The sequence below is a fragment of the Brachyhypopomus gauderio genome, chromosome 3 (genome assembly GCF_052324685.1).
Source record: "Brachyhypopomus gauderio isolate BG-103 chromosome 3, BGAUD_0.2, whole genome shotgun sequence".
NCBI classification, from domain to species: Eukaryota; Metazoa; Chordata; class Actinopteri; order Gymnotiformes; family Hypopomidae; genus Brachyhypopomus; species Brachyhypopomus gauderio.
Genome location: NC_135213.1, coordinates 29190870 through 29209274, shown reverse-complemented (window position 1 = coordinate 29209274; position 18405 = coordinate 29190870). Strand labels below are relative to the sequence as shown.

The following is an 18405-nucleotide window of genomic DNA, read 5'->3' as shown; positions in this document are numbered from 1 at the left end:
TTTGTGCATGCATATGTGCGTTTGTCTGTGTGTGTATGCATTTTTGTGTGTATGGGTGTTTGTGGACATTTATGTGTATGTTTTGCGTGTGTGCTTTTGTGCACACGCACACCTAAATTTGTTTGTGTGTGTGTGTTGCGTGTATTATGTGTGTGTGCGCATTACATGTGCTATGTGTGTGTTTTGTGTGTGTGTGTGTGGGGGGGGGGGGGGTGTCGTTCTTTATTTTACCTATAAGATTACCACTGCAGCATGATGTGAACTAACCATGTGTGATGTCAAACAATGAGACATGTTTAGTAAAATGGTGTGTGTGTGTGTGTGTGTGTGTACATGAATGTGTGCAATTTGTGTATGTATGTTTGTGCATTTTGCATGCATGTGTGCATTTGTGTTTGTCTGTGTTTACACATTTGTGTGTGTGTGTGTGTGCACATTTGTGTGTGTTTTGTGTGCTTTTGTGCACACATCAATTTGTTTGTGTGCTGTGTGTGTGTTGCGTGTGTGCTGTGTGTGTGTGTGCACGTTTTGTGTGTGTGTGTATTTTGTGTGTGTGTGCGCACGTTGTGTGTGTTTTGTGTGTGTGTGTGTGTGTGTGTGTGCGTGCGTGCGCTGGTCTGAAGCTCTTTTGTGAGATTCCTGACTGTAGTGAGAGGCTGATGTGGCAGAGCAGCAGAAGAAAGGAAGAGGAGGAGAGGAAGATGGGAGAGAGAGAGAGAGAGAGAGAGAGAGAGAGAGAAAAAAAAAAGAGAATATCTGGGTCTTCAAGACCCAGAACACCCATATATAACATGCAAAAAATATATTATGGGTGCACATGCATAACCTCCACTCTTCTCTAACCTAATCAATTTAGGTCTGAGACTACATTTGATTTCATTTCAAAATCAGATGAAAAACAAACAGGCCTAAAAGATGAAAAACACTATGATGTGTTCAGTTGCTTTGATGAAACAATATGAGCTGGACAGGACTGGGCAGAACCAAACTCTTATCAGAGATTTTCAGCAGGCTAAAACCAAAAGACTGTTGAAGTCAGTGCAAGCGTGACACACTGACAAGGCCATGGAGTCTAGTCCTGACCTCTAGCCCTGACCATTTTAATCTGGAAAGACAAATGGATGAAAAACATTTTCCTCTCTCTCTGTTTGCTTTACACTAACCATGTGGAGGGAAGCAAACATTCAGCTTAGACTATGCAGGAAACATCACTTACAGTTAAGAGTAGATCTCCATAGCCAGTGACTCAGTGAAACAAGCTTTTCACTCTAGTTTTCATCATTTACTCCACAACTACACAGTAAAACGTTTCAGCAGCTTTATGTCCAGCTGGGTCAGGATCAGCCCAGACTGGTGCACACACAGTCACATTCACTCATGTCCCTTGTATTCATATATTGCACTGATCTTTCAAACATGATAATTACTTCCAACTCTTAAATCACTAAATATAAATGTAATTCCTTTCAAATATATAAAAATGTGTATTTTTAGGGGAACATTTTACATGACTAGCAGAATATTACCTATATATAGAATATTATGTAAACATGACCTGTATTTACTGTGAGCCAAAAAGGTAATCTAGTGTAAACAGTTTAGGGTTAATGAGGTTACATGAGGTACCATTAGGTAACACAAGGTTTGAACTTTTGTGTAGTCTCTTGCATACGGGAGGAGAGGTGTACACCTGAGTGAGGTGTACACCTGAGTGAGGGGTACCCACAGATGGAGCGTGGAGGGATAGATGCCCACACACGTGTGATGATAGCTGACCAACACGGCCCAGAGGAGTCGGTAGAGTGAGGCATGCCGTCACTCAGGAAGCTGAACGTTATGGCCGCTGCACCCCGTGTTCACTACGTTACCTGCATTGTTAGCTTTCCTGACAGGAGCCGTCCATCGAGGAGCAAGAGAAACGCATCTCTGCAGCATGCCACGCTGAACATTCTCTCCACATTTACCAACTGCGGGGCACATACATTTCACTTCCTGTGTGCAGTCTGGCTCTTCTATTTACCTCCAGATGGTTTGCTAGCCTGCTCCAATTCCGGGTAATGTTTGCTTCGAGACCCAAGGAGTTATGGGGGGAAATTCTGCAATTAAAGTGCTAGTAGTGCGTGCGTCATTTCACTGTAAAAAATAAAATAAAATGCTGTGAGTGTGGGTTCTTCTCCTGAGCGCAAGAAAGGCAAGACTGTTTGAATGTTTCTCGGGTCTGGTTGACCGGGATCGGGCGCCCCGGTTGCTGCCTTATTTCGCTCTGATGGCTGGTTGTAACAGAAAAGATTCAGAGTCCTTCAAATATGCACACCAGCTGACGTCTGCCCACACCATAGGGTTTTTTGTTATGCTTTATTTTTTAGAAAATGATTCGTTTTATTGAGACCTCGTGAAGACATGGAAAAACTGAAAATGGTACCAGAAGGTCTCAAGATTTCTGTCTTGGCGAGGATTAGATAGTGTTTAATTAGTACCTACGGGAGCATGCTGCATGTTTACTTCAAATACTGAACTATAATGTACTGAAAGTGTTTTCTTTAAGAAATAGAACTGTTGTAAGAAAACAGAAAGGCTGGTTTTACTTTTAGAAATAAAAGATCTTTATAAAAGATGGTCAAAGTTGTAGCCACTTCTGAACAAAGTTTTTGCACACGATCCTCAGTGAGTGAAGTAGCTACAAAAGTTGACAGCATTATGTTTCCGGGACTGGTAAAAACAAATCATATTTGCTAACCCAGGTGCAGCTTCGTGTAGTCTGTGTAACCGTTTTTCTCTGCATTTTGTCGGGGTGTGTAATTTTAGAGAAGCATTAACACACACATAAACTTCATTCCCACGGTGTACTTTAATCTGAATAAATATCCATGAAATGTCCACAAATTCTGATTTAATGTTGGATTAAACAACGATACAGCATCTAAGCAGCCATTCTGGGATTAGCGAAGTTTAACATTTTCTACCTCACTCCATTACACATATGACTGTAAAACATGGCAATACAAGTCTTCTGATTCTGCTGTTCTCCAGTAACAAAGTAAGCGAGGTGAAGATACAAACGTAGCTTAATCGTGAACGACAACACGACTACAACAGGCAATTTACCACAGTAAACACGTCGACTAAACAGGTCAACACCGAATTCAGAGGCATCACTAATAAGGTAAACAAGGCATTTGAACATTAGGAATAAGATCCATTGCTTCTCTGATGACAACGATGACAGTTGGTTATTTTATTCTGTCTAAAGTACTATTGGAAAGGGTGGGAAATGAATGAATAGTAGAATGACATGGATGGAAAAAAGCTTATATAAGGTATAAGCAGGTATAACATAACATGGCATACGGGGGATCAGCTAGCTCTTCGGACACACTGAGCATATTTAAAACTTTAATTTCATGCATACAAGATCAAACAATATTTCATGCATATATCCATCTTAATATCAGCGGGAGATTCATCCCACTGGTAAACCACCCATCTTTTTCCACACAAAGCACACAAGTTAGCTGTAAATCACATTAACTGCTGTGTGTCAGGTCAGTGCACACACGCCGCATCAATAGAGCACCTCTCTGGTGTTTGTAATGGTATACATATGGAGTTGTATTCTTGGAAGCTTATTTTAAAAAGTTAATTCTTTTAAGTATATTAGAGAATACAACACAGGAATGAAATTTCACCAGGTTTTCCTATGTAGAAGCTTGTCTTATTTAGCTACTACACCTTAATGCGTGTTGCTTGCAATGTCTTCTTACGTCCAACACAGTGGGACACAGATATGTTACGAGGAGAGGCTGGACGTGCGTTCTGTTCTGAAGAAATGTGCAGAATATTTTAGCAAGAACTAACATTCACACGGTGAACAAACAGTTCTAACATGTTGGTTGTAAAAGCCACACAGAAGGCCCTCAGAGCCCCAGGTATACATCTCAAAATAACAACGACATGGAGGTCATTACCTCATGTGTGACGATGCCCCCAGACAGTGTTCCTACTATTTCTGCAGAAACCCATCTTTGAAACCTGTGAGATCATCTCAGGTGTCAGTTTTCCATGGCACGTTTGCTTCAGACGTTTTGACGATTACTTGCGAAAACAAAATCAAGCCAGCCAGCAAAAGTTTAATAGTGTCACACGGATGTGTTTTCTTCTGTTTCCTTGATAGTAAACTGTCTGAAGGTTTCTGTAACAACTGCAGAGTCCTTCATAGAATAGTCTCCACATCTGCCACAGTGACAGAGCATGAGTGATTTTCGGGCATGACGTACAGAGTTGAGTCTTCCTCCATCTCCTCTTCCTCCTCTCTACATCTAGTTGTGCTTTCCCCAGTGGGACTACAAAGAACCTCCATGCTGCCAACTGGTCTCAGGATCAGTTGTGGGTGCTGTACTGTTTGTAATGTAGTCTCAGTCTCACTGGTTGTGGACCCTGACAAGTTAACCAAATGGGATTGACCCCTGACCCCCAAAGTCCCACCTCCATTGGGCAAGGTCTTAGTGCTACTGACATTCATACAAATGCTCTGAGTGGTGGAGTTTGACATCATGCCTCCATAGTAACAGCTCCCGCCCCCAGCACTGCTGGTGACACGAGACTTTTGTTTAAGATCCTGGGTGAGACTCCGCCTCAGCCATGCCTTTTTTACCTCTGCCTGCACCTGGACAAGAGAGAGAGAGAGGAGAGAGAGAGGGAGAGGAGAGAGAGAGAGAGAGAGGGAGAGGGGAGAGAGAGAGAGAGAGAGAGAGAGAGAGAGAGAGAGAAGAGAGGGGGTGGGGGAGAGAGGGGGGGAGAGGAGACAGAGGGGAGGAAGATGGGGGGTTGTAGGGAAAGAGCAAGACAAACAAAGAAAGACATTGACTTCATTATTATTGATTATTGATTATTATTATTCAATCATTATTTAGCCCATTGAGAGGTTGAAATGTTAGAGCATAGTCAGAATAAAATGCATCATTGTCCGACACCACCTACACAAATGGACATTTCTCCCACGGGAACAGCTCAGACACTATATACGCACCAGAGAGGCTCAGTGTCCTACACCTACACTGGACTGAACTGTTTGGTCTAGCATAGATGTGTTTGCTAGCTGGAGGATGGGCACCCTCTCCAGTCTTGGCTCTCCCAAGGTTCCTTCCTCAATTCTGACCAGACATTTGTAAAGCTGCTTTATGACACTGCATGTTGGTGAAAGCACGAAATAAATACATCTGACTTTAAATTGAACTGAATTATACAGTAAGGAATGTGTTTCTCTGATGTGTGTGATACATGTGAGAGGCTCATCTTGTTTCCCTTGAATTTCAGACAGAATTCCTAGACTAGGGCCTAGTGTTCTCACACCACCTGGGATTGGCTGAAGGCACAGATGAGGTGAAAGTGCTCTTAAAGAAGTACTCTCATCTCAGTGCTCTTGAAGAAGGCTGTATTGATATATTGATCTGCCATTGATTTGACTGTAATGCCATGCTGAAGGCAGTGTAAAAAATGATAACTGTAGATCAAATTGCTACATTTCTTTTTACTATACCAGCATGCAAATAATAATAATAATAATAATAATAATAATACTTAGAAATATGGAACACAAACTGACCTCTCCATTGCAGAAACAGTAGATAAATGCCACAAAAAAGCCCTGGAGAGAAGAGAGACAAACAGAAACGCTAAACAGTAAACACCACACTCTAAACCCTAAACACTATACACTTTAACTCTAAACACTAAACCATAAACACTACACACTAAACCCTAAACACTACACACACACTTTCCAAAGGTTAAACAGAGGACCAGTGTTTCACACTGCTTTTCTCAGGTGCTACCTGAATACATTTCTGAAAACCAATTTTTTGAAGAGCAAATTATATTCTTCAACAAGCACTAATTTTCCCCTGCACCAGTTAACTGAGATTGTCATAATATGTATGCTTTTGTCTTTTCTACCAACATCTACCTACACAGACTAGAAACAAGTGTAACACAAACAGAAAGTATGCAATTACTGTATATGATGTATTATTTATGCACAATTCATATTTTGAATTCTTCATATTTCAGACACTGACTGAAGTTTATGAAGTAATTATACTGTGCAGAATTATTGTTTGTGCTTCTAATGTATGTATCCATCTCTGTTGGCAACAATGTAAACTGTTAGTCTTTCACAGCCCAGTAAACCATTGCTAATCTATAACCAAATATTCCAGCATTCAATAGCATTCCATAATTAACTAAGGCAGTCAACCTAAAGCAGGATACATTTGTTCACTTGAAGCAGGCACTGAACTACTGTACGACTGTACACTGTTAAGAAATAGTGGTAGATCTTCCAATGGCTGTGTGATCCTGTCTGATATGTTTATATGTGTTTATGATCCTGTCTGTTATGATTATATGTGTGTGATCCTGTCTGATATGTTTATATGTGTTTATGATCCTGTCTGTTATGATTATATGTGTGTGATCCTGTCTGTTATGTTTTTATGTGTCTATGATCCTGTTTGTTATGTTTATATGTTTGTGATCCTTTTTGTTATATTTATAAATGTGAGATCTTGTTATGTATGTTTGGGATCCTGTCTGTTATGTTTATGTGTGTGTGTTGCTTTATACTTTATACTGGATGAACGTTGGCTGGCAGATGGTTAGATGGTTAATTCTTTATGTAGATATGACACATGCATGCTTACCCTTTCTACATAAAATTATATGCATCTATCAATACTCTGTATATTCTTAGACAAATGACAAGTGAGTGTCTACTACCAATAACCTTTATGGGAAGCACCATTCTGTGCTGATGCGTCTCATGACATCACTGACATGCTTTGTAATATTTGTCCTGCTGAGGTTGAATGTTTGGATGTATTGCTTGAAATATAAATGATATTTTTACAGGAAAAACATAAACACAACTGCAATGTTAGGTTGATATTTATTTTTTAGATTTATATTAGGATAACATTTATATTTCTAGAACAAATACTGCTCTAAATACTGCAGTATAACTGTTGGTGTAAGTGGGCTGCTTCTAAATGAATGGACTTCAGTTTTACCTGTAAGGAGTTGAAGACCATCTCGTAGTGCATCTGCACCTGCCAGAGCACGCCGGAGACCTCCGTGTAGGGCAGAGCCCCGAACACCACGTAGTGAACCCCAAACAGAGGCATCAGCACCAGAGTGGACCGCAGCAGCTTCCTGTACGCCAAGCACAGCAAACCCAGTCAGGGTTGCAACTACATACTTTCTGTGGTGTATGCAAACATACTATGGGCGCCCCCCGCACTCCACCCCCCACCCCCACCAACTCGGCAAATTATTTTCTGGCATCGATTTGGCGCCCCCTCTAGTGCAGCGCCCCTATGCGTCGCATACGCTGCATACCCCCTTTTTGCGCCACTGAACCCAGTGTGTGTGTGTGTGTGTGTGTGTGTGTGTGTGTGTGTGATGGGGTTCTACCTGTACTGCTGCCTAGGGTCCAGTTTCCCAGTGTTAGTCTCCCACAGCTTAGACGCCAAAACACGAACAATGTTGAGGAACAGGAAGAAGTTTACCTACAGGGAGAGAGAAAGACAGAGACAGGGAGGGAGAGAGAGAAACAGGGAGAGAGAGTAAAAATAAGACATTATGGCAGTGTAAATAAATATTGTCAATAATAGTAGAAGTGTAAATAGGAGTCAGATTATAATAAAATAATGTGCCTACAACGATGGCTGCCAGGATTGGCACTTGATAGATCCATTTCAGATTACCCGCTCCAATATCCCAACATCTGCAAGACCAGTGTGAGTAAATACAGTGTAACTCTACACATACAAGGGTAAATACAGTAACTCTACATATTCACGAGTAAATACAGCATAACTCTACACATACGTGAGCAAATGAATAAATACACTAACTATAAACACACAAGTGTTATTGCTGGGGACCAAAAGTTCTCATGATGATAAAATCAATAATGGGGGATTGCTGTGAGGGTATGTAGCTGGTCCATAAGACTAAAGGAGTCTTTGTTATTTTTTATTTTTTTGTTTTTTGAGAAATCTAAGTTATAGGTATTGATAATACCCCACAGGGACTGTATGTGCTTATGTCTGTGTGTGAATAGGTTTTTGTTTTGAAACCTACTGTGTGTCAGCCAATGAAGCACGAACACTGACCCAAATGGACACAAACATTGCAGGAACACCTGCAACAGATGAAGATACTGAATCAGAACCTCTATAAAAACCTCTGACAAAATCTATCAGAACCTCTATCAGAACCCCAATCAGAACCCCTATGAGAACCCCTTTACAAACCCCTATCATAACCTCTATCATAACCCCTATTAGAACTTCTATCAGAACCCTTATCACTCCACATTTTCGCTCAATTCCAGCTCCCAACACGCCCGCACTTGGCATTCAGTGTTGTTAATAACATTATTCAGGCATGCTAGGAGATGAGCTACAGCAAAATTATGGGCCGTCTGGTAGGTCCAGACACCTGAACTTGGAATCACTGCCATGGCCCAATTCCCCCTTACCCACTCCTTTCCAGAAGATCGTACCACTCTAACAGGGAGAGCTAGAGGAAGACCAGGAACTCACCCCAGCCTATAATGGTGAGGGCCCACAGGTAGTTCTTATCTGACAGGAACGCCATGAAGATCAGACTATGCAGGTAGAGACCCTCCACCAGGATCCAGTAGTGATTGGTTGCAAGGAAATACAGAAAGAGGGTCACAGCAAGCTTACAGCCTGCCTGAAACCAGTGGGAACATGTAGAGTTCAAAAGCAGAATGGTGGAGAACAGGAAAGAGAAACGCATGAGTGAGAGTGTCCAGACACTACAGCATGCTGCTGTGTGCAGGCTTGTTTGTGAGGGCAAAGGGCAAATGGTTAGGGGAGGAGGCATGGTGAGGTCAACAGCCAAAATGTTTCTTTGAATTTCATTCATATTAAATCCAACAACTTTCACTCATTTGTAAGATTGAGTTGGCAATGTGTGTTTGTGTGTGTGTGTGTGTGTGTGTGTGTGTGTGTGTGTGTGTGTGTGTGTGTGTACCGTTTGAGATCTGGGCTCCTCTGGTTTAGGGTCATCTGTGACTGTGTAGAGTACTGCATCTTTTACAAAGATGCTGATGGCTCGACATATGAAGGAGGTAAACAGATGAGTGTGGATGTAGTTACGAGTGCAGTGTAGACGTCTGCAGAGAGAGAGACAGAGAGATGGAAGAAAGACAGAGCGTTGAGGTCCAACTTCAGACTGATAGCTCAATGTCTGAGTCAAGTGTAGACAGGTATGTCCAGATCCAAATCTTTCCTTATCACAGAAAGGTATCAAATGTCTTTAACAGAATCCAAACTATATCAATGACAGACGCAACAAAAATAAACTACACACTACATACTGTAAGGTCCAAATGTCCTGGTCCACTACTAAGAACTGAAGAATCGGTCCAGGGCTTAAATAAACCCTCAGTATATAGGTCTGTGGTTCTGGGTCTGTGGTGGTGGTTCTGTGTGATCTGGGTCTGTGTGGTCTGGGTCTACATTGCTGAGTCTGTAGTTCTGGGTCTGTGGTGCTGGGTCTGTGTGGTCTAGGTCTGTGGTTCTGGGTCTGTGGTTCTGTAGGTCTGGGTCATGCTTTGGCTGACTGCAATGCTGACATCGACAGGAGCAGTGCAGGTCAGATCTCAGAGCTGATGTCTCTGGCTCCTGTCCTTATGAACGTAACCAGTACAGATGTAGACATCAAGACACAACACATGCACCTGAGATATTTCCGAGTCCACTCCTGTAGAGTCTATTCTAGGATAATCTAGCCAAACACACATATTCTCAAGAGGTGTGATAAATTAGAGCTAATCTCCAGGCATGGGTAGATCTCTAAGAACAACAACAGAAGACCACAAGCCTAGAGGGGTCAATTATCACCGCTAAATTACATTTGCTATACTGGCTCTCTTCCAAAAGGACACAATTTTGGTGGTTCATGGGTAAATCTGACACCCTGTGCCTTCCTAAAGTGTGTTAAACGTTCAGTAATGGAGAAAAATGGCTCATGCATGACGCACTTGAAGTAACAGAGAATGGAGACAGCCACCAGCAGAGAGGCCAGAGAGATGGAGTAACCCGCCGTGTACATCAGGTGAAGCCGTCGGAATACCTCCTGTGGGAAAACACACACAAGGAGTAATTTTGTGTGTATATGTGTGTCACTGTTTGTGCGACTTTGTATGTAACTTTGAGTGTACATGTGTTTGTGTACTCCTCATAATTCTATGCATTTCTTTGCATATAACCCTTCAAGGGTCCTTGATAAAAAGTGTCCAGACCTCATTCTAGACCACAGATAGCATCACTGATGAGAATGTGCTTCATTGACTGTAACATGGATGTGTCTATGGAGCTCTGTTTTGATATTCTGTTAACATTAAAGAGGTAACGTTCTTCTTATGATTTGAAGCAGTATCTGAAGAAGCAGTATCTAAGTAAGCAGTGTTTTGATAACTTTTTGTACATTTAGATTTTTGCCACAGGCAATACATGTTAATTACATAACCTGTTAAATAAATTCCAGTAATGTTTCATGTTGGATCATGTATATTATTCATGTTTTGGATATATTATTTTATAATAGACAAGTTGGTTTAACAAAAATGCTTAAATTGTTTAAAAATAGACACAGATGCATGCAGACACCCACAGATAAACACATACACACAGAAAAAAATATATGCACACACACACACCTCCTGGTGACTGCCATGGTTGGAGTGTAGGTAGGTCGTGCACTCGGTGTAGTTAGCCCAGGTGCGATTGATGCTGGCCACCTGCTCCCAGCTGCCCAGCGCATCACAGCTACGGTAGGCTTGGCCTGAGCAGGGAGGAATTACGGAGAGATCACTGCTGTGAAGATATTATCTGAGCAATTACCATGAAATGGAAAACACGCAGAGAAAAGACTGCACTGCAAAACTACTGAGAATCTACACTGCAAAACTACTGACACTGCACTGCAAAGCTACAGGCGCTGCACTGCAAAACTACTGAGAAAGTACACTGCAATAACTGCAGTGCAAAAAATGCTAAGGAATGACCACAATGCAAAAATATCTTAGAAATGATAACACTGCAAAAACGTAAATTACAGTTAAATTTCCAAGCATGCACAATCACCATACTCATGATATAACACTGTATGTAAAATCAAAGTAAAAGCACGTCTTATTCATCATTCAGTTTTTTTTTCTCAAGGTAGGAATAAATGTTATGGAAAATGCAAATACATAATGCTGGTTTTACAGCAAGAACGTCCACAGAAAACATGTGTAAATGTTTTAGCTACAGTAGTACAGTGGCACAGAGTCCATGACAGGTTCAATAGCCCTGACAGATTACGGGTGTGGACAGGGTGTGGTATAACGGCACCACTCTTAGCGTTTGTTTGTGTGGCGTGACTTTGTGAGGCTGCGGTACGGACCTCGGTGGTTGAAGTCGTAAATGTAGTCGGGGCAGAGCACAGACACCAACTGGCCAGGCTTGGCTCGAGGCCAGCAGATGATGCCGTCCCACTCGGGCGCACAGGCGTCGCCTGGAGAACAGGACACGCGAGCGTTCAGCTTTGGAGAAGGTCAAAAGAGGCAGCGCGAGCATTTTAGAAAGTCTATTCTAAAAGATAAGGTTGGCCTAAATTACATGTCCCTCTCATGTATGCAGACACAAATAATCATTTTACAGTTTAAATGTGATTCCACGTAACATTGAAATACGTTTTTTAATACGATGATTCTAAATCACTTTTGGCTAAAACGTTAACTTATTTTTTGTAATTTTTACTGTCAAATGTCTAGGGTGGTTAGTACGATTGACCAACGTTTCATCTTTCCACATAGGAAGCAATGATGTCCAGTGATTACGGGGTTGGACATGGTAAACTGAACTCCAATATTTGAGTTGGTGTAAACACGCTTCATCGTCTTTCCTCGACACCACACAGAGCATGCACATACACCATTCATAAGAAACGTCGCAGTCTGCTTACGTCATACCATGTATTAATTCAATCAAGATCACATTAATATGTTTCATAAACTCGGAATTTAAACATCGGGAAACGGAGTGGGCCTTCCCCACAGGCGGATACAGCGTCTGCCGAGTCGAGACCTCCTAGAAACGCCGCTGTCATGGCGCGTCTCCCCTGCTTGAATGTCCGAATATCAGTAATCTAAAGTTATGCTCCTCCATAACAAAACTGCGGTGAATGCGTCACCCTTTATATCAGACACCGGGAGCAATGCCCCGAGATAACAGCTGTTTCTACAGCGGGCAAGATCGATATAGAATAAAAATCAGACTACAGATAAGCACCTTAAACCGGGAATCAGAATCGGAGCAGGCCGTGGTCTTTCATCCCCATATTTATGGACGCTATTGCGCTCAGGAAATTGTGTCAGGCAGATGCTGGCGCTGAATCCGTGTGATGAAATATCTGTGTGTGCTCAAGCGCTTCTGTCACGATTAACCGATGTTATGACACTAAATTCAATTTCACTGATGAATGAAACCACCTTTGGGGATGACCAATGCCAGTGTAGGCGTATTTTGTTGAATGTAACTCCAGGATTACAGAAACTGATATACACTTGAGATAAAAACTCACTTTAGCCTAATCAATAATCTTGTCTGTTGCTATGCTTATGTAATGTTTAAGATGAATATTACCAAAAGCCATTAAAATGCCCTGTGTAATACATGCAAAATAGCCATCCTCCACTGTACCCATGTCCATGTTTATCATGGATATAGATAATTATTTCATTTCTTAACAGTATTGTGAAGGCTTATAGCGTGTGTTTAATGTTTAGTGAATTAATAGTGTATCTGCACTCTTCGGGTGTTAATTGCGGTGGTTACTCACACATTACAAGCCTCACTCTTCAATTTAGATTTTTTTCTCTGATCGGATTTGCCGATATTTGCCAATTCACATTTCTAACAGACATCTGAAATAAACCAGCTAAGCCTAAAATATTTATTTGTAAGACTGCAGTTTATCGGCTGTACGAGATCAGGTTAATCGGGCAGGAAGGCCAGACCGCTAGTGTTCGCTGTTGTGGTCTCTGCGATTGTCACTGCTGGTGCTGGTAGCCGACGGCAACGCTAGGCGCATTCGTATAGGTGAAAAGCCACATGAGTTCAGATCTGACCACTCAAATCCACGTTAAGGCACACTGAGGCAGAAACTCGGATCTGAGTCACCTCAGTCTGGTAATGAATGTAAATGTACAATCAAAACGTCTATAGCCAGAGCAATGAAAAAGTTTCCTCCTTTGAGGAAAGTCTTAGGTATAAAAGCCGACCTGATCTTTGCTCATGCAGTTCTAGCTCTGTAGCTGTAGCTCAGCGCTCAGATCTTAACAACTCGTGTGCGACTATGAGGCCCAGTGAGTCTGGATCGTGCCAACAGGGCCCGATGTCGGGATAGCGGCATGTTTGTGTACCTTGTGTGTTCTTCATCTGTGCTCTAATGGTTCTCTCACACTTCAGCCATGCCTCGGTCAGGAGAGAGATCTGCTCATCCCGAGTGATGACGTCATCAGCGTCGATCTGCACCGACAGACAGGAAAATAAGACAGGGTGAGTTGTCGTGGTTACTCATTCACAGTCCACCAGCACCTGAGCAAGGCCTGAGGTGACAGCGCTGAGACAAGCGGATCACTTCCCATCACTCCTCATCACTCCCCATCACTCCTCATCACTCCTCATCACTCCCCATCACTCCTCATCACTCCCCATCACTCCTCATCACTCCTCATCACTCCTCATCACTCCCCATCACTCCTCATCACTCCTCATCACTCCTCATCACTCCCCATCACTGCTCATCACTCCCCATCACTCCCCATCACTTCTCATCACTCCTCATCACTCCCCATCACTGCTCATCACTCCTCATCACTGCTTTTTCGTGGGGGCAGTTTGTCTCGGGTGTCAGATTTGGTGCGCCCCTCCTGAGCCTGAGCTGCTGCCTCCAGCTGTTGTGAAATAGTTGCACCGCCACGCGATATGTGGCGATCCATCTTTAACCTTTTCTCCCATGGCCCCCACCTGCCCCTCCCTGTTCATCTCCCTGCAAGAGGGGCGTCTCTCTCACGGCCTGACGAAGAGCTCGCGGGTGGAGATCGGCAGGCGGGTGGATGAGGTGGAGGGTAAACACAGTAGGCTTTGTGCCCCAAATACATTTCACAACCAGGGAGCAAAAGTAGCAGAGAGGCAACCGCCTCACACACCCCGACCATTTGACATGGCAGCAAATGGGATAAGGGGGCGGTACGGTATGTGTGTGTGTGTGTGTGTGTGTGTGAGTGTGCTTGAAGTCTCATGGAAGACAAAGCTCCAGACTATTCTCCGTCCTGGCTCCAAGATGGTGGAACGATCTTCCATTGGCTGTTCGGACTGCAGAGTCTATTACTATCTTCAAGCGTAGACTAAAGACTCACCTGTTTGTTGAGTTCTTAACAGAGCACCAACTCGGCACTTGCTGCTGTTCTTAAATTGTATGTCTGTCTATGGTTATTTGTGCTTCTTGGCAAACATTTAACTTGCAAAACACTAAATAATTATATTGACTCCTGTAGTTTAGTAGTAGTCTGACTCAATGGTATCTTGAATTCTGACCTATCCGTACTATTACCTAGGATAAACTCTGTGATCAGATGCAAAGCACTTTTGTAAGTCGCTCTGCTAAATGCCGTAAATGTAAATGTGTGTGTGTATGAATGTCTGTGTGTGTGTGAATGTCTGTGTGTGTGTGTGTGTGTGTGTGTGTGTGTGTGTGTGTGTGTGTGTGTGTGTGTGTGTGTGTGTGTGTGTGTGATGAAAGAAACATTTGTAAAGAAAAGGGGGAAAATGTGGTTTTGATTAAAAAAACATTTATTACTTGATAATCAGCTATATTCTCAGAACCTACATTCTAATGGCATCTGAGTGCTCATGTTGTAGATCAGTTAAATTTCTGTAGGCCTAATGACAGATTGTGTTCACCTCAGAGGTCTCTGACCCTGCGTTTTTCCTCCTCAGAGATGTCTGGCCCTGCGTTTGCCTCCTCTGCTGTGCATTGAGGTCATGTAACTAGCAGTGTGATTCCTACGGAATGCCATTGGAAATCCACAGCTCTGAGCCACGTGGTTGGAGGACCTGACTGAGGGCAGTTGCTGAGCGGTTACGGGCATAAAGAACGAGGAGGTCTGAGAGTCACTTGGCAGCAGACACCCCGATCAGACCAGCTCCAGGGGGTCTAGAATAGTGGAGAGCTCTTCACCTCTTATCCATGGGCCGCTTTGGTCACTGACCGATGGACCACAGAGCAAGACTCACAGAAGTCCGGAAACTCTGGACATCATGGACAAATGAAAACAAAGATCATGTCAGCGCATGATTTGTTTGGGCTTCCAAAACTATGAAGAAAAAAATAACTATCCAGGGAGATCATTGGCTTCAATGATAAACACACCAACTTGAAAACAAAGAACATGTCTCTCCAAAACTTAGATAAAAGCAGAATAAATACTCATGAAATGTTACACGAACATTTGAACAAATCGGCAGTGTAATTCAGGTGAAGCCATATTGCTCTGTGGTCATGAGTGGTTGTTAGGACTAACAGTACCACACAGGATTCTGGATGTTGATTAATAGGCTATGGCTTTGTCAGACACCTTGGGGCTTGGAGCTTTACTGTGTTCACCTGGGTAGGGAATGAAGCTTTCAAATCAAACGAACCTGTTACATAAGGGATGGAGCTCTATGATTTAATATTGGCCATTGTTACATGTCCACAAGTTCAACCACAACTAAAAATGACTGATTGCCAGAACTCTTCCTAAGTGTAAGTAATAGTTCACAGATGAAGTGTTTAAACATGTTGAACACTTAGGAAGAATATTCAAATCCCAATGACTTATTTTCACTGACCTCGGTGTCCCAATCTTATACTTGGCTTAACGATCTCCTGCTACGCTGAATCGTTTTTGGCAGAGCAGCTGTGACCTGATCCTGTTCTTCCATACACTAACATCCTGTACTCATGGCAGCTAATAAGCTTCCAGTCCAAGATATGTGGTACCAGACAGACAAATTACCCTAGAACCTTGTGACCAAGAGAAACCAAAATCCCTATATATTATAGAAAATAAATAACTATTTTGTCCTGTGGATGAACACATCCTGTGCAGAGCTGTGGGGAGCTTTTACTCATTATTATCTGCATTAACATTTTTGTGTGAAGTATCTCTTTAAAGATACAGTAGGGTAAAGGGGAGAGGTGAAAGGTCAGGGGTCAGTCTTTTTGTCTGTCAGGGAGCTGCCTGAAGCTGGTGGAGCTGGGGAATCTCACAGGTTAACATCAGCCCCTTCCAGAGTCTCTCTCAGCCCCTCACATCCCATCCAAGGACACACATACTTCCCGCTGTTGAGTGCTCCCCATAGAATGGCTCTGTATTGATGGCTCACGTGATAAACAATGGATGTTTTCCAGATTAACTGTTTGTTCATTATGCTAAACTGTTGGGCGTCTTTGTGACGTCTGGAACATGAGGACCTAAGGCAGTCGGTGGTTTAGACTAGCCCATATTTCACCTGGTTCACAGCTGTACAAACACTTCCATTAACAGCAGTAACCAAGATATGCAGACCTCTTACCATTACAAACATGCACAACCGGTGCAGTAAATTCTACTCATTTCAGATATTCTCATTTCAGATATTCTCATTTACGTTCAGTCTTGTCCATCGTTCTTTGGCATCATGTCTTGATTTTATGGCCTTGCAGCATCACTCATCATACTACAGCATTAGACACTCAGCAAAGAAATATTAGTTCCTCTTTCATTCTTCAGAAAGGGTTGCGTTTGTGCTGCGCTGGTGGCGTGTTGCAGGCAGGGTGGAGCGTGTGGCCTGCACCTCCCTGCAGATGTGCTGCTGTTTCATTTCCTCATTCTTTGTTTGCACTGGTTTTGTGATTTATGTGCAGATCAGAGTCCAGACTGCAGCGTGACAGCTACGCTACATCTTACTCCCGCTCTCCCAGATATTGATCTCTAGTGGGACAGTAATGAGCCTTTTTTGTAGTATTGACCACAAGTTTGTGATTTACTGCTATAGCAATGTAGTAAAATGCCAAATAGCCTTTCCACTCCGACTGATAATGGCACTGATAGAATCTCCATCCCCAGTAAAAATTTATTTTAGTGCTGCATAAAGATACAAACAAAACAAAAAGAAAACTGTGAGATGAATAACCTTACAGCATTGATTATGGCTGATAGATAACTTACCAGTGCTCTCGTGGTCATCAATATACTGCACAACACGAAGGCTGTGGCCATCACTGGCAACAGCATGCTTCACTCCTCACCCAGCGGGTCCTGGAAACATCAACCTTCCCTCCGTCCTCTGTCTAAACCTCCACACGAGAAGCTGCCACCGTCTTCTCAGGGCGCAGGGACTTAATCAGACGTGAAGTCATAACTGGGCCTCTCACAGGACGGAAGCGGTGGAGAAGGTACGTCTGATTCTGCTTCAGGCTTGCTTCATGTGGAGTCAGATCTGCCCGTCGGTCCATTAATAGATCAGAAGAGAAGGAAACCTCATTCTTCAGTTGACTTGTGCGGGTGATGTGCAGTTAGGAGATAAGGAGACAGCATTGATCCCTTAGCAATACACACTCAGTCTCTTGAGAGGAGGAACAGTTGTCTCACTGGTGGTCTCCTGTTGAATGTCTGTGTTTGTGGGTGACTGTGTGTAGTGAGACAGGTCAGGCTAGAGAGGGGGCTGCCTCTCACCACTCAAGAGGATGAACCTTCTGCCCCATGTTAACTCCTAACTGTCTGGCAACCCCTCCCCTCCACTGCTCTCTGTCCATCCTCTCTATTTATTTCTCCCTCCTTTCTCTCTCTTCCTCCCACTCTCCCTTCCTCCCTCTCTCTCTCCTCTGTCTTTCAATTCAAGTTATTTCAATGGAATGTTCTTTATTGAGTTGTTCAAGCATACAAAACCATTGAGCACTGAAACCATCCTGTACTGAAATATTAAACTAAAATTTCATACCTTTTATGAAAAAAATACTCTAAAGGATAAAAAGTGCAGTGGAAAAAATCTAAGAAACACAGTATCTCACTGCAAGTATTTGCGTGCAGTGTGATTAGTGTTGTATGTTGTATGCAAGGTTCCCCCTCTCTCTCTCTCTCTCTCTCTCTCTCTCTCACTCAGATATTGGTTCAGCCAATTTTAAAAGAGTAATTCCTTTAAAGCCATTTGAACCACAATATGCAAATATAGGAACAATATTTATAAAAATGATAATTATTGTGGATAAGGCCTTGTTTCAAATAGATTTAGTACACAG

The 18405-nt window shown here is 42.7% G+C and overlaps 1 protein-coding gene and 1 long non-coding RNA gene across 2 annotated transcripts; one reads left to right on the top strand and one right to left on the bottom strand.

The window, feature by feature from the left end:
- Window positions 1–2757: 2757 nt before the first annotated feature.
- Window positions 2758–17818, bottom strand: pth3r (parathyroid hormone 3 receptor). The gene is made up of 13 exons (XM_077000990.1): window positions 17336–17818; window positions 13502–13607; window positions 11482–11592; window positions 10751–10875; window positions 10073–10167; window positions 9061–9202; window positions 8604–8757; window positions 8140–8200; window positions 7714–7780; window positions 7468–7562; window positions 7065–7206; window positions 5603–5644; window positions 2758–4663 (listed from the first exon to the last, which is right to left on the bottom strand). The coding sequence occupies exons 1-13, from the start codon at window positions 17399–17401 to the stop codon at window positions 4211–4213; spliced, it is 1659 nt and encodes a 552-aa protein (XP_076857105.1). The 5' UTR covers window positions 17402–17818; the 3' UTR covers window positions 2758–4210.
- Window positions 11509–16163, top strand: LOC143511018 (uncharacterized). The gene is made up of 3 exons (XR_013130132.1): window positions 11509–11681; window positions 11894–13637; window positions 15081–16163. It is a non-coding gene; the product is annotated as an uncharacterized LOC143511018 (long non-coding RNA).
- Window positions 17819–18405: the final 587 nt, after the last annotated feature.

Excerpts from the sequence above, each read along its gene's own strand:
- pth3r (XM_077000990.1), bottom strand. The coding sequence starts at position 17,401 with ATGCTGTTGCCAGTGATGGCCACAGCCTTCGTGTTGTGCAGTATATTG. Across the intron at positions 13,608-17,335 it reads TGATGACCACGAGAGCACTG|ATCGACGCTGATGACGTCAT; the intron begins GTAAGTTATCTA and ends CTGTCGGTGCAG. Across the intron at positions 7,781-8,139 it reads GCTTCATTGGCTGACACACA|ATGTTGGGATATTGGAGCGG; the intron begins GTAGGTTTCAAA and ends CTGGTCTTGCAG.